General features: G+C 41.5%; 2 protein-coding genes across 8 annotated transcripts in view; one reads left to right on the top strand and one right to left on the bottom strand.

The window, feature by feature from the left end:
* The window catches only part of LOC129775632 (atrial natriuretic peptide receptor 1), a 270,699-nt gene extending 258,469 nt beyond the window's left edge, over positions 1-12,230 (top strand). For 2 of the 6 annotated variants that reach the window (XM_055780595.1, XM_055780594.1), the window contains exons 12-17: positions 137-292; positions 9,706-9,880; positions 9,943-10,092; positions 10,171-10,363; positions 10,603-10,777; positions 10,851-12,230. In XM_055780595.1, the coding sequence (XP_055636570.1) occupies positions 137-292; positions 9,706-9,880; positions 9,943-10,092; positions 10,171-10,363; positions 10,603-10,777; positions 10,851-11,401 (1,400 nt within the window). In that variant the 3' untranslated portion in view covers positions 11,402-12,230. The remainder of the gene's footprint in view (positions 1-136; positions 293-9,705; positions 9,881-9,942; positions 10,093-10,170; positions 10,364-10,602; positions 10,778-10,850) is intronic. The other 4 variants (XM_055780597.1, XM_055780593.1, XM_055780596.1 and 1 more) reach the window with 3 other exon arrangements.
* Positions 58-1,104, bottom strand: LOC129775634 (uncharacterized). 2 transcript variants are annotated; one of them, XM_055780598.1, is made up of 3 exons: positions 624-1,104; positions 332-556; positions 58-260 (listed from the first exon to the last, which is right to left on the bottom strand). In XM_055780598.1, the coding sequence occupies exons 1-3, from the start codon at positions 1,030-1,032 to the stop codon at positions 244-246; spliced, it is 651 nt and encodes a 216-aa protein (XP_055636573.1). In that variant the 5' UTR covers positions 1,033-1,104; the 3' UTR covers positions 58-243. The 2 variants fall into 2 exon arrangements, with proteins under 2 accessions (XP_055636573.1, XP_055636575.1); XM_055780600.1 differs by having other exon boundaries at positions 338-556.
* Positions 12,231-13,191: the final 961 nt, after the last annotated feature.

Here is a 13,191-nt window from a genome sequence, read left to right as displayed (position 1 = left end):
CTAGGAATGGAGATAGGCTAGGTACTAAAATGAACCTTGATTTAAGATTTCGTAATTTTCGAGCATTTAGCGCGTGTTATGCAATTTAATGAAGATCATTACTGAATATGGACAATACATTCCTCTCTACTCACAGAACTACTGTGGACTGCTCCGGAGCTCTTGCGTGATCCTCAACCTAACCCTGCCGGTTCCCAGAAGGGTGACGTGTACTCGTTTGGCATCATAGTTCAAGAGATCGTATCAAGGCAGGGTCCGTTCTATATGGGAGACGACGAGAAATCCCCAAAAGGTGAGTAGCATTCAGAGTTAAAGCAGCAGAGTTTATTACTCTTACGCCTACGGAATGGGAATATGAACAGAGAGCAGCAAGGAACTAAGCAATCATCATCCTCAAAGGTGGCTGCTAGTGATGGCTTCTGTGATTTAGCAGCATTCTCTCTCTCCAGCTGTTCCAACCAAAGCAAGCGAGGTTGTCGCCAGGGATGCATATCTTTGTACGTCGAATTATATTTCCGAATGGACTCTTCTAAAACCGCCTGCCAATTTGGTGGCACTGCATTGGTTGAATTGTATTCAGATATATGTATATCTGTATCTACGTTCAAGGGAATAGAACCTACCGTATATTTTAACGATTCTTATCCGCCTCGGAACTACATCTCGTCTTTTCATGTAATCGCTGTAGACCTCCCTCAAGTTGCGGTGTTTTTTATGCGCAAGCTCCATCGAGCTGTCCTCGCGCGTGAAGAATGATTTAGTACTTGGTCCAGCCTGTCGACTGAAAGACTGTCGGCTACTTACACTTTCACGATCTTCAGCTTGAGAAGATTTATCGATGAAAGCAGTTGATAGACGTTCGCGTTTGATATTGTCCAAATGAACGGCCAAGGTTGATTTCTTCGGCTGATCGTAGATTTTGTACCGAGATTTGGATATGATTACACGTCTCGTCGGGGCTTTTGGAAGCACGCTGTGCCTAGCTTCGCCATTCTTTTGCTGGTACTTGTCTGGTCCATCTTTTTGTGACATTACTAATGTTATCGAATTTGCACTATTAATTTGCGAGAAGCATTCCGAAAAGACAACATCACTAACTTTTTACCTCACACGCTACTGCGATTAAAACAAAGTAGATGGTCAAAATGTCTTGCTTCTAAGATTGATTTTTGACGCAGAACTACGTCTTTCATTAAGGGTGCCAAATCAGAAAACAGGTCACGTTTTCATGAAATAAAGTTAGCGATAATAACTATTTTTGCCGCGAACAAATTCAGACGATTCACATACCAAATGAATCTGAAATACTCTAAGAATTGTTTTTCATGCTATATATTACAATCCCCTGGTGTGTAAACGGTTTAAATTGATGAAAACTAGAAACATTTCCATTTTCCCATATATTTGTCATTTGTGAGCTCCTCTACCCATGCCGTCAATAACGAGCAACTTATCGGGATCAACGAAGGGGAACGATTTAAAGTATCTGTGAACAAAGAAAAGAAAAAGAAGAAGAACGAAGGGGAATATTTACCTAGAGCATAAATATTGGATCTCGCTGAGGCTGACTTTAGAGGCGAATGAACTGGAAAGTTTAAAGCCTCTTCAAAACAAAGAAAGTCAAGGCTGACTTTCAGTATCGTTCTAGATACGAAGCAATGAACATCGCTTGTTCTTCCTTGTTTTGCGTCATCACATGTCTTCGTTTCGGATTAAGCTGTAGACGCAACCAAATTACTTACTCGCTGATGTCTCGCCATTATAATCATTACATGAAACTGACGTCATTCCATCAAGGTTCTGAACTACACAACTGTGTGGAGAATCATCAAACTAGGCTATCATCGGCTCATCAAGAAAATAATTGTTCAGGAATTTTGTATGTGATTTGGTTTCGAATGACAGTAGCCAAACTAATTCGACCAAGGATGACAGCTAAGCTAATCGAGACCGGAAATATTAATATTAGGCTGTCAAAAAAGTCCTGCGGTATTTTTTTTTGAATTTTCATTTGTTCATAAAATTAGTTACAATCATCTGTTTTAAGTCAAATATGCGCCGTTTTGTTCGATGACTTGTTCCCAACGAGATGCCAACTTCATAATACCCCTGTTATAGAAGCTTCCTTATTGGCAAAAAACTCGGATAGCCAATTTTCACAGGCCTCTTTTGTGGCTAACTTCTGACTACCTAGCTCGTTCGCCATGGACAAAAACAGGTGGTAGTCACTTGGTGCAAGGTCCGGACTATACGGCGGATGCAAAAGAACCTCCCATCCGAGCTCCCGGAGCTTCTGGCGCGTCACCAAAGAAGTGTGTGGCCTGGCGTTGTCCTGATGGAAGACAATGCTACCTTCAAGCGGTCCAGTTGTTGGCAGTACAGGTCCGAATTGAGCGTTTGGCCATAGGGAAGCAGCTCATAATAGATTATTCCTTGACAATCCCACCAAACACACAGCAGAACCTTCCTGGCCGTTAATGAGGGCTTGGCCACCGTCTGAGCCGCTTCAGCGGGCTTCGACCACGACCGTTTGCGCTTCACGTTGTCGTAAGTGACCCACTTTTCATCGCCAGTCACCATCCGCTTCAGAAACGGGTCGGTTTTGTTGCGATTCAGCAGCGATTCACATGCGTCGATACGGTCAAAGATGTTTTTTTGCGTCAACGTGTGTGGCACCCATACATCGAGCTTCTTTGTGAATCCAAGCTTCTTCAAATGGTTAATAACGGTTTGATGACCTATCCCCAGCTCTAGGCCGATGCTACGGCTGCTACTATGCCTGTCTTTCTCGGCTAATTCAGCGATTTTGTCGCAATTTTCGACGACAGGACAGGACGACAGGAGCGTGGCGCATCTTCGACGACCTCTACACCAGAACGAAAACGTTGAAACCATCGTTGTGCGGTGGAAATGGAAACTGTATCGGGTCCAGAAACTGCACAAATTTTATTGGCAGCTTGAGATGCATTTTTGCCTTTGTCATAGTAGTACTGTAAAATATGTCGGATGTTCTCTTTATTTTGCTCCATATTTGCGACACTATAACTCACGAACGACTTAACCAAACAAAACACTGTCAAGGACTATATTATATATAAAATACCTTTCCAACAAGCTATAGTATGACTCGATACAATGAATACAACTAGAACTACGCGCTTACAAGGACTCCTCGCGGAAATACCGCAGGACTTTTTTGACAGCCTAATATAAAGGGCTTCTGTTGGACAAAACACAGCCTAGTTCTACGTCAACAATGTTGTCGTGTCTTGGACACAACCTCCTATAATTTTTTCTTATAAATTGAATTTTGCTTCAAAAATTTATTAATTATTGAAGTCCCGTATCACCAAACTACACTTCAAAGTTTCAGGCGAAAATGTATAACGATCAACAAGCTGGGGAACAAACTGGTCAATTCCGCAAGTCTACTTTGTTTATCCACTATCTGGTTTCCTTTCTTGTATAAATAGCCGCATTGTCCTGCTGAAACTGCTCGCGACAATATTTGTGCAAGAAAAGTAGACCAGAGACCTCCAGAATCCAGATTTCATTTATTCACAATGGTTCTACATCGCATGAAGAGATTGGATCTTATTCACAACATTGTTCCGCCAATGAATCCGGTCCATAGCTGCAGTTCTCCAACTCTCAGTCGCACCGATTCTTGCCATGTCCTGCTCCACCTAGTTCAACCACCTCACTCGATGTGCTATTATTCTTCTTGTCCCGACCAAAACACCATCTAAATAACCACACGTGCCATCGAGACCACCTATCATTGTTTAATACTTATGACAGACATACAACTGTACAAGCGTTGTACTACGAAAATTGTATGTCTGTCACCATGTACACCGCTGTATCTGTACCGACCTGTTTCTCCGCCGAATAAAAACCTTTTTCATTGAAATATGTGGTGGAATTGGCCAAATTTCTGATTGTCAGTTTGACATGCAGTACAATGTACAACCAAAGTATGTCTGTCATACCACGATGGTACCCGTACAACGCTGTACACGTACAACGCTAGTACAGCTGTATGTCTGTCCCTGGTATAAGAGACGAGTGACTGTCATACAGCTCAAAGTCTCCACCAACTGCTGAAATGCCCCCGGCGCTGACTTGATGCCCGGAGTGATACGGGTGTAGCGAAACAGTCCCTTATGCTTGTTGATTGTAAGCAAATGTCTGGGGCAACATATCAATGTGACTTGCAGATACCACTTGCAGCCTGCCATTTTTGTGAAAATATTCTCAGGTAGAAGTAATAGAAACTGGTTCGGCTCTTAAATTTCGTTGAATTCATTAGATAAGTCAGTACAAATGCGAACGGTGAAATTTGGTTTCCGCACAACCGCGATTGGTGCTGCCCAGTCAGAATGGTCGACCGGAACGAGGGTGCCCAAATGTTGTAGACGCTGAATTTCGTCTTCCACGGCATTCTGTACACTGTATTACACGAGACGTTAAGGGCGAAAAATTGGTCCCCTTTCAGTGTGAGGCGAACTCTCGTTTTGATGCATACACCCAAGATGCTGGTGAACACCTTGGAGAACTGCGATTGCAGCGCCAGTTGATGAAGAACCGCTGACTTTGCGGCAGAATGAGCAGAACGGGATGTCCCACATACCAAACAATTCGATCCAGTTTACACCTAAAATATTCAGACTCCGGTTAGCAGGTACTACACGGGACAAACCTCGTTTCGTAATACCACTAATTTCCGCGTGACACCAGAACTTCAGTATAAGATCCAGTGGTTCTCCAGAAGCGGTTTTAGCTCTACATGGATGGTTATACTCCTGGAGGCTGACCAATCTGTTTCCAAAGTTGCTCGGATGTGATTGCAATATCCGACGCTGAATAGATCTGTAGTCGTGTCGTGGTTTATGTTTTTGAAGGAAACGATATTCACCTCCTTCTTGGTTGCTCCTACATTCTTCTTGAAGTTAACTTATTTCTTAAAGAAGCAGGCGCAATATCCTTCCTTATGTCCTTTTTTCTTGCAGTCACGGAACTGATGTTCCCGAAACTGACAATCCTTCGAGAAATGCATGCCCCCACACGACCATCATAGTGTTTTAGGCTGGTTGTTGCTAAACTTGTTGCCACTACCGAACGTATGCTGTTTAAACTCGTGCTTGAGGTTTTGCTGCTTTTATTTGAACCTCGAGCTGCCCTGCTGATGAGCTGCATGTACTGCTACCGAAGCAGAAAATTTTTCCACGAGGCTGCCGAGAATTTTTTGGTGACTGCAATCCAAAGACGAGCGTTTTGAACAGCACTTCTGTTAAATCACCCAGCTTGAAGTTCCAACACGCTTTATTCACTTTACAGGAGTATGAAACAGAATCGTAGGATTCGTCCTTGGAAAATTCCAAACACTGGTAGCGCCAGTGGAAGATGGCGGTTGTCTCCCCGAAGATGGTTTTTAACTTCTCGATGGTTTGCTGGAACGTGAAGTCCTTTAGCGCTTTCGGAAGAATAAAGCTGGTGTATCGCTCATGTGCTCATTGATTCAGTTTCCTCAAAAGGAGCCGGACTTTTGCTGCATCATCCAATTTGGCTGCGCCCTTTTTCGAATAAATCGATCTATCGCGATTACCACGTATCGAAGGTGCACCCATGTTCCGGATCATAGATGAACTCGATGATATTACTGTAGAGCGAATCTAGTGCGATTCCATCTTTCGAAAACACTTCGAGGACCAGCTGGGTCGCTGACAACTGATCGTAGAGTTTCGTCATCAACGTGTTGACTCCATTGTGCGGGTAACCATACTTTTTATTTCACGAACGTATTTCCGACAAAACTTCGCAAAATCGAATTACTGACGCGAATTACAGAAATGTTAACAAATAACAAAAATCAATCTCCTAGTGTTCGGTATGGCTCCCTTTGGCGTCCAGCGCTGCCTGCAAGTAACGATACGAGATTTATGGTCACAGTAGACGGAATGCTCTCCCAGATCTCCTTCATCTTCGTTTTGTTTTTTATTTTTCAGACGGATCTTGATTTTCCTCCATAAATGCTCAATGGGGTTCAAGTCCGGTGATTACGGATGTGTCCAATAGCGCTTGAGAACGACGTGTGAGAGACTGATTTGGGTCTTCCTCAATAGCGGCAGCAATATGTTTTTTGTCTCACTGGCACGGGAATATTTTTGGACGTAACGCTCTTAAAATTGAGGCAATTGACTCCGAATTTCGGTAGCAAATTTTAATAATCTTAATAATCGTTGTTCGATCGTATATATTTCCATTTCATAATGGCAAACCTTACTGAAGAAATGTCAAGAGAGCGGGAAAAACATAGCGTCGTTTGCTGTCCCTATCGATCTATTTTTTAGCGTCTCTATTGAAATACCCGTTATTATACAAATGACATACAAGTATTTAGAAGTAGTGTATTTTCTGTTATTTGTAGGCTCATTTAATGTAATAAATCGGGATGCCAAAACATTGTTTGTTTTTTTGCGAACCTCTCGAACGGAGAGGTTGTGATTCCGCTTGAAAATTCTGTTCACTCCTTGCCGTCGCTGCGGCTCTCGACTCTCGACCCTCCCCCAGATTCAGATTTCTTGACTGTCTACAAAAATGAGAAGTAATTTTAATAGAAATAATTTTCCTATAGTAGAACGCAAGCATTATATCTAGATGCTCGGTTTTCAGTTTTTTAGGTTTTAATTTGCAAAAAAATGTACATAGTACTTTTTAGGGCACGAAAATTGATCGTGTCTGTTTTCGGCATAGCTAGGTTCATTTCTAGTTTCTCGTATTGTTTTCAGTTCAAACTTTGATAACTCTAAAAATATGTTTTATCCACTGCAACCAACTTTCGAGGATGGAGTGATCGAACTTGCCCGTCCAGAGATGCTGGCCCAGATCCCTCTGAATAACAATAAGAACTCATTAGCAATGTCACTTGATCGTTTGTCCAAGAAGAAGATGCAACAGCATCGCACCAAGCATCTGACGGAGAATAAGTTCAAGTGTGAAATATGCAGCAAGGAATTCCCTAGTCATAGTTCGATGTGGAAGCATACCAAAGCTCACATTGGCGAGTGTCCATTTGTCTGCCAGATTTGTAACAAGGGCTTCACGCAACTAGCGAACTTGCAGCGACATGATCTCGTACACAATGGACTTAAACCATACAAATGCCTGTGTGCGAAAAAGCGTTTTCTCAACATGCCAACATGATAAAACATCAGATGCTTCATACAGGTTTGAAGCCTTATAAATGCCCAGTGTGCCATTAGGCTTTCACCCAACACGCCAACATGGTTAAACATCAGATGCTTCATACTGGTTTAAAACCGTATAAGTGTCCCGTTTGTGATAAAGCATTTACTCAACAAGCAAATATGGTTAAGCATCAATGCTACACACCGGTCTGAAACCTTACAAGTGTAACACGTGCGGAAAAGCTTTCGCGCAACAAGCCAACATGGTTAAACATCAGATGCTTCATACTGGTGAAAAGCAGTTTAAATACAAGAGCTGTGATAAACCATTCTCACAACGTGCTAATCTCAAAAAGCATGAAATGGCCCACCTCGGAATTCGTCCGCATCTTTGTCCGTTGTGCTCCAAATTCTATTCGCAGTATTCGAATCTGAAAAAGCATCTACTGGTCCACCAGAAACAGCAGCAACAGAATGGCTAGGTCATGGTATACAATTGCCAAACATGCAAAATGCAGTTCGAGAATAGTCTTGAATTTGAGCGCCATACCAGGCAATGCAATGTGTTAAACAATGGTAACCACGCTCTGAAGTTGGAAATTAACATAAAGAGTGAACCGACACCGATGGAAGTTCAAATCCGGGGATGCCACAACACTTTACGGTGCCTCATAGCCAGTCTCAGTCTCAAATGCACATCCCATCTGCGATATTGACATCGGTGATCTCCTCTTCGACGGCTGTGACCAATGCTCACATCTTGAGCCCTACTCATGCCAACCATCATTCTAGTGGTCATCCGCAGCATCCTCAACATCCCCAGCAGCAGCATACACCACCAACAGTAACAGTGCAACATCAGCAACAGCAGCAACAGCTATCCCACCACCTTATTTCCTCCCATCTTCCCCACCAGGATCATGGCTCGAACGATCTCCACCGTCAAGTCAATTTCCATCATCCGCGCATACCACATATCTCCAATTTACCTCATAAGATCCTGTCTCCTCTATTCCATATTCCTCTCTTCAACAATAACCATGGTACATAATGGAGCGCACGTAAGGGATCATCATCTTCGATTAGTGGATCCCTGCTTGAAGCAGGGACAGCGAAGAGCGCGAAAGAAACATCTAAAACACAGATCCTCGATGGATATCACAGAGGTAGGATAGCCACAATCCACCCACAGCCACAGTGACCGAGGCAGCAATATTACTAAACAAAATATGTACTAAAAAGGACATGCAAATAAGCATTTTCCGAATACTCCGAGAGTATCATGTGGTCAAGATGTGACTGTTTTATTAGGATTTTACAGATTCTATAAATAAGTTTACCATTGAAGTTTTTCAAATGCACGATTAAAAGGAATAAGTCGACCTAATTTTGATCGCAACCCTTTTTACGTCTACTCAAACCATTGCAGAATTATATCCACAATTTTTCGGATTTTTATTTCAGTATTCGTTCTTCTTTCATTCCGAGTGCTCTACCAATATATAGGGGAAAAGGGGGGAATTTGGACAACCTAAGCAAATCGCCTAATATTTCCAACCCAATACGGTTTAAAAAAAAAGTCACATTGTATACTGAGCTACACTTGTATTCTCTCAATAAATAATGTTTAATCATTATATAAAGCTTCAATCTACCAAATATATCATAAAAAAAAGAGATGATTTTTGGACATTAAAATTTTATCAAATCACCCCGGACCGTCTGTGGGGTGATTTGGTCCAGTGTGTGTTTCATCGAAAAAAAATATACTTATGTTTATGTAAAGTATTTTGGGATAATGTTACAATCAGTAACAATGTTTTGGGGTCGATACAAGGTGTCTTGGCCAGATCCCAGACCAGACACCATCTCGAATTCTGCATGAATCTTTTCACTGTTGGTCGAGCATTTTCAAACACTTTTAATGCTTGGTCAAAGAAAATCCGTTCTCGATGGCCTGCGTTGCTCTTTCAAGATCCTCCATCTTCCAACGTTGTCTGTCCATTCTCTTTTTGTAATTCAGCGGCATCTGAAATCAATTAGACCAAAGAAAAGTCTCAAACCTGTAGGACCAATTCACCCTACAGAAACGTGTCCATGTCACCCCACACAACACGCAAAAATTAAAATGCAATTAATTTCATTTATTGTTATCAAACATACAGTCTCGCTACATCAAATTGTTCCTCTTCTGTAGGCGAACAGAACTTTACTGCACAATACACGAAAAGTTTGTTTAATTAGCGGGAAAAACCTTAAAACCACTATCGGAAAACTCACATGTTTTGACGATCAAAGTGCTTGCTGTGTTTATGCTACCGTTTCCCTCTACTTGTGAAGTTTTACCAAAGTTTTATTTACTTTAGGTACATACGGTTCAACAATAGAAGGAAATGACATTATAAAAAATCAAAGTTGGGCCAGAATTTTTGAAATAAAGGGGTAGTCCAAATCACCCCATATGACCAAATCACCCCGTGTTACCCTACCAATGCAATGTTTCATCTGATTTCAGAAATCATCAAATTAGTCCGAAATGGTCCGGAATCATACAACCCACCCTTCAGGCCGAAAGTGGACGAAACTTCGTACGAAGACGTCAACAACATCATGGTAAAGTGCTGGGCCGAAGATCCAGACGATCGTCCAGATTTCAACGTATTAAAAACAATAATTAGAAAAATTAATAAGTAAGTCCCCTCTACGATTGTCTGCTGTTCATGAAATCTAAAGTATTTGCTTTCTTTTCTAGAGAAAATGAATCTGGTAACATATTAGATAATTTATTACAGCGTATGGAGCAGTACGCAAATAACCTAGAGGCATTAGTAGAAGAACGTACACAAGACTACTTCGAAGAGAAACGCAAGTGTGAAGAGCTTCTTTATCAGTTACTGCCAAAGTGAGTAATTGCAGCACGACATTTAGTTTTGCAGTTACAACATTACCTTCTCTCGTTTTACTTCTCCCATACCTTCAGATCTGTGGCGGCTCAGCTGATAATGGGCAAATCTGTGATAGCCGAGACCTATGATCAAGTAACTATTTATTTTAGTGATATTGTTGGTTTTACATCAATTTCCGCTCAGAGCACACCGATGCAAGTAGTTGACCTGCTCAATGATCTTTACACGTGTTTCGACTCGATTGTGGAGAATTTCGACGTTTACAAGGTAAGCAGATGTCATCAATGGAATGATAAGCAAACGCTCTGAATTCATGCTTAATCCGTTAAATCTAGCAAAACGTATTATTAAACCAACAACAACATGTATTTGAGACGAGTCGCCTTATTTTTCTACCTGAACACGCTTCTCATAAGCGTTCGAAATATGTCAATCTCTCATTCTACCTCTTTTGATCTACTGTGCAAATAAAACGGAATCGTTCTCATGCGCTTGTTTACCTGCAGGTTGAAACCATCGGTGACGCTTACATGGTTGTATCTGGTTTACCGGTACGCAACGGAAATCTTCACGCAAGGGAAATTTCTCGCATGGCTTTAGCACTGCTAGCCGCAGTGTATAAATTCACCATTCGGCACCGACCAAATGAGCAACTGAAATTACGAATTGGGTTACACAGTGGTAAGCAGCATCATTACTATTGTTCCTGTGGTATAGATTTTTATCAGTTAACAAATGCTCCTCTCATTAACAGGACCGTGCGTTGCTGGAGTGGTGGGGTTGAAAATGCCTCGCTACTGTTTGTTTGGGGATACGGTAAACACCGCTTCACGGATGGAATCCAACGGTGAAGCCCTGAAAATTCACATTAGCCAAAACACAAAAAGCCTTCTAGATACAGTGGGCACTTTTGATGTAACGAAACGTGGCCTGGTACCCATGAAGGGTAAGGGGGAAATGTTGACATATTGGCTTAACGGAGAGAAAACTGAACCTGTACAATCTAGCTTTAAAACGAATAAACTTTCGGATGGCGCTACAACGGGAAATGGTCCCCTAGCGCTTCTGAACGGAGCACCGCCAATAAGTATTCTCAACAATAATAATAACAGCAACATGTACAGCCTGAACAGCGCCCAGGCCGGCGGCAACAAGAAACCTAACAACGTTTCGTACAATTTTCTAAAGGCTAACAATACGAAGAATTTGAACGCAAAGATGATGAATTCCAAAGGGCACCTAAGTCTCGGTGGTGAAGAAACGATCAAAAGTGTAACACAACCTCTGCTCACACAAATCAACTGATATTCACTATATCGAAAGTAGTTGAAGTAAAATTAAGATAAAAACCGCGAAGTTTGTAATCAATTTGTAAAAAAAACAATCGTCCAGCAATGAAGTGACAAACCAAGAATTTATGGATGGTTTCTATCAGTACCGGAAAGTGTACAAAAAAAATGAAAATTAAAAACTATACCAAAATATAAATGTATGTTAGTTCATTTGAAATGATAACGTTGAAGTACTTAAAACATTTGTGATCTACTCTCTAGCCCTAGAAGTGAGCGTAAACATTAACTGCAACAATATCATTCGGTTTTCATTTCGAAAAAGATTCCTGAACAAACAAATCCGGAAAATATGACAGCCAAACTAATTCACGAACAGCACAAGGATATCAAAATATTTACTCAGATCGTTGTTCAACATCTGTATAAACGTAATGTGACACAAAAATCGGTGAAAACAAAATAAGAGCTACCAGTAAAAAGTGTATTTACAACATAAAAATTATGTTATAATTATCTTCCGAAAATTTCCTCTAGGATTACTTTCAACAAAACAAATATGTTTGATCCAATCTTCAAAAACGTCTATATAGAAATACCAAATTTGCATAAATAAAATCTACCGAAAAAATGGGAATGGGAGCTTGACGTAGGACTGTGGTTGTTTGTAGTAAATGCGTTCGAATTGAATTTTTTCATTGTTCATAAATCTGTAGTTTTTACTCCTTTGATGCATCAAACGGAGGTCCTGGAATAACAATTTCTTATAAACGGGTATTAAACGGACAGGACGAGATAGAATCCCGAACCACATTCTAACAAGGACACGAGATACTCGACAGTATTTGTTTTTTTTTATACCGATGTTCAAAAATGTGCACAAAATACCAATGAAGCCATCACCAGTCTTTTCTCCATTTTTTTTATTATACTGAAGAGGACAAGGAGTCATCATTTAGCAGTGCATTTTTGAATACAAGTCTAAATAGTCTAGAGCTACATAGATATAAAAGTCTAATAAATCTATAATTACAAAAATATATTATGGATTTTTTATTTATTTTGGCTTAACGTCTTTACAACATTACATTCACAGTTTTTCTCCAATTAACTCGATTCGTGGCTATCTCCCTCCAATTCCGCGGGCACCCCGTGCTCACCATATCATGCTCCACTTGGTCTAACCACCTTGCTCGTTGTGCTCCTCGTCGTCTCGTACCAGCCGGATTCCCGACGAACACCATTTTTGCAGGATAGTTATCCGACATTCTTGCAACATGTCCTGCCCAGCGTATCCTTCAAGCTTTGATCCCTTTCTGGATTCTGGGTTCGCCGGTGAGTCGCGTGAGCTCGTGGTTCATCCTACGCCTCCATACGCCGTCCCCCTGTACACCGCCGAAGATGGTTCTTAACACCCGCCGTTCAAAGACTCCGAGCGCTCGCAGGTCCTCTTCGAGTATTGTCCACGCCTCGTGCCCGCAGAGGACAACCATTCTTATGAGAGTTTTGTACAGGGAACATTTCGCACGACTGCTAAGTCTGTTTGACCTTAGGTGTTTGTGGAGACTATAGTAGGTACGACTCCCATTGATGATGCGTCTCCGGATCTCGCGGCTGGTATCATAGTCAGACGTTACCATTGAGCCAAGGTAGACAAATTGGTCCACTACCTCGAACCCATCGCCGTCGATCATTACACTACTATCTAATCGGGTCCTGTCGTGCTCAGATCCGAAAACCAGCATGTATTTGGTTTTAGACGCATTGATTTTCAGTCCAGTTCACTCTGATTCGTGCTTAAGTCTG

This window comes from Toxorhynchites rutilus, chromosome 3 (genome assembly GCF_029784135.1).
Source record: "Toxorhynchites rutilus septentrionalis strain SRP chromosome 3, ASM2978413v1, whole genome shotgun sequence".
In the NCBI taxonomy this organism is placed as follows: domain Eukaryota; kingdom Metazoa; phylum Arthropoda; class Insecta; order Diptera; family Culicidae; genus Toxorhynchites; species Toxorhynchites rutilus.
This window is presented reverse-complemented; position numbering and strand designations above follow the sequence as displayed.

Coding starts and splice junctions, on each gene's coding strand:
- LOC129775634 (XM_055780598.1), bottom strand. CDS start 1,032: ATGTCACAAAAAGATGGACCAGACAAGTACCAGCAAAAGAATGGCGAA. Junction 557..623: donor AAGAATCGTTAAAATATACG/GTAGGTTCTATT, acceptor CAACCAATGCAG/TGCCACCAAATTGGCAGGCG.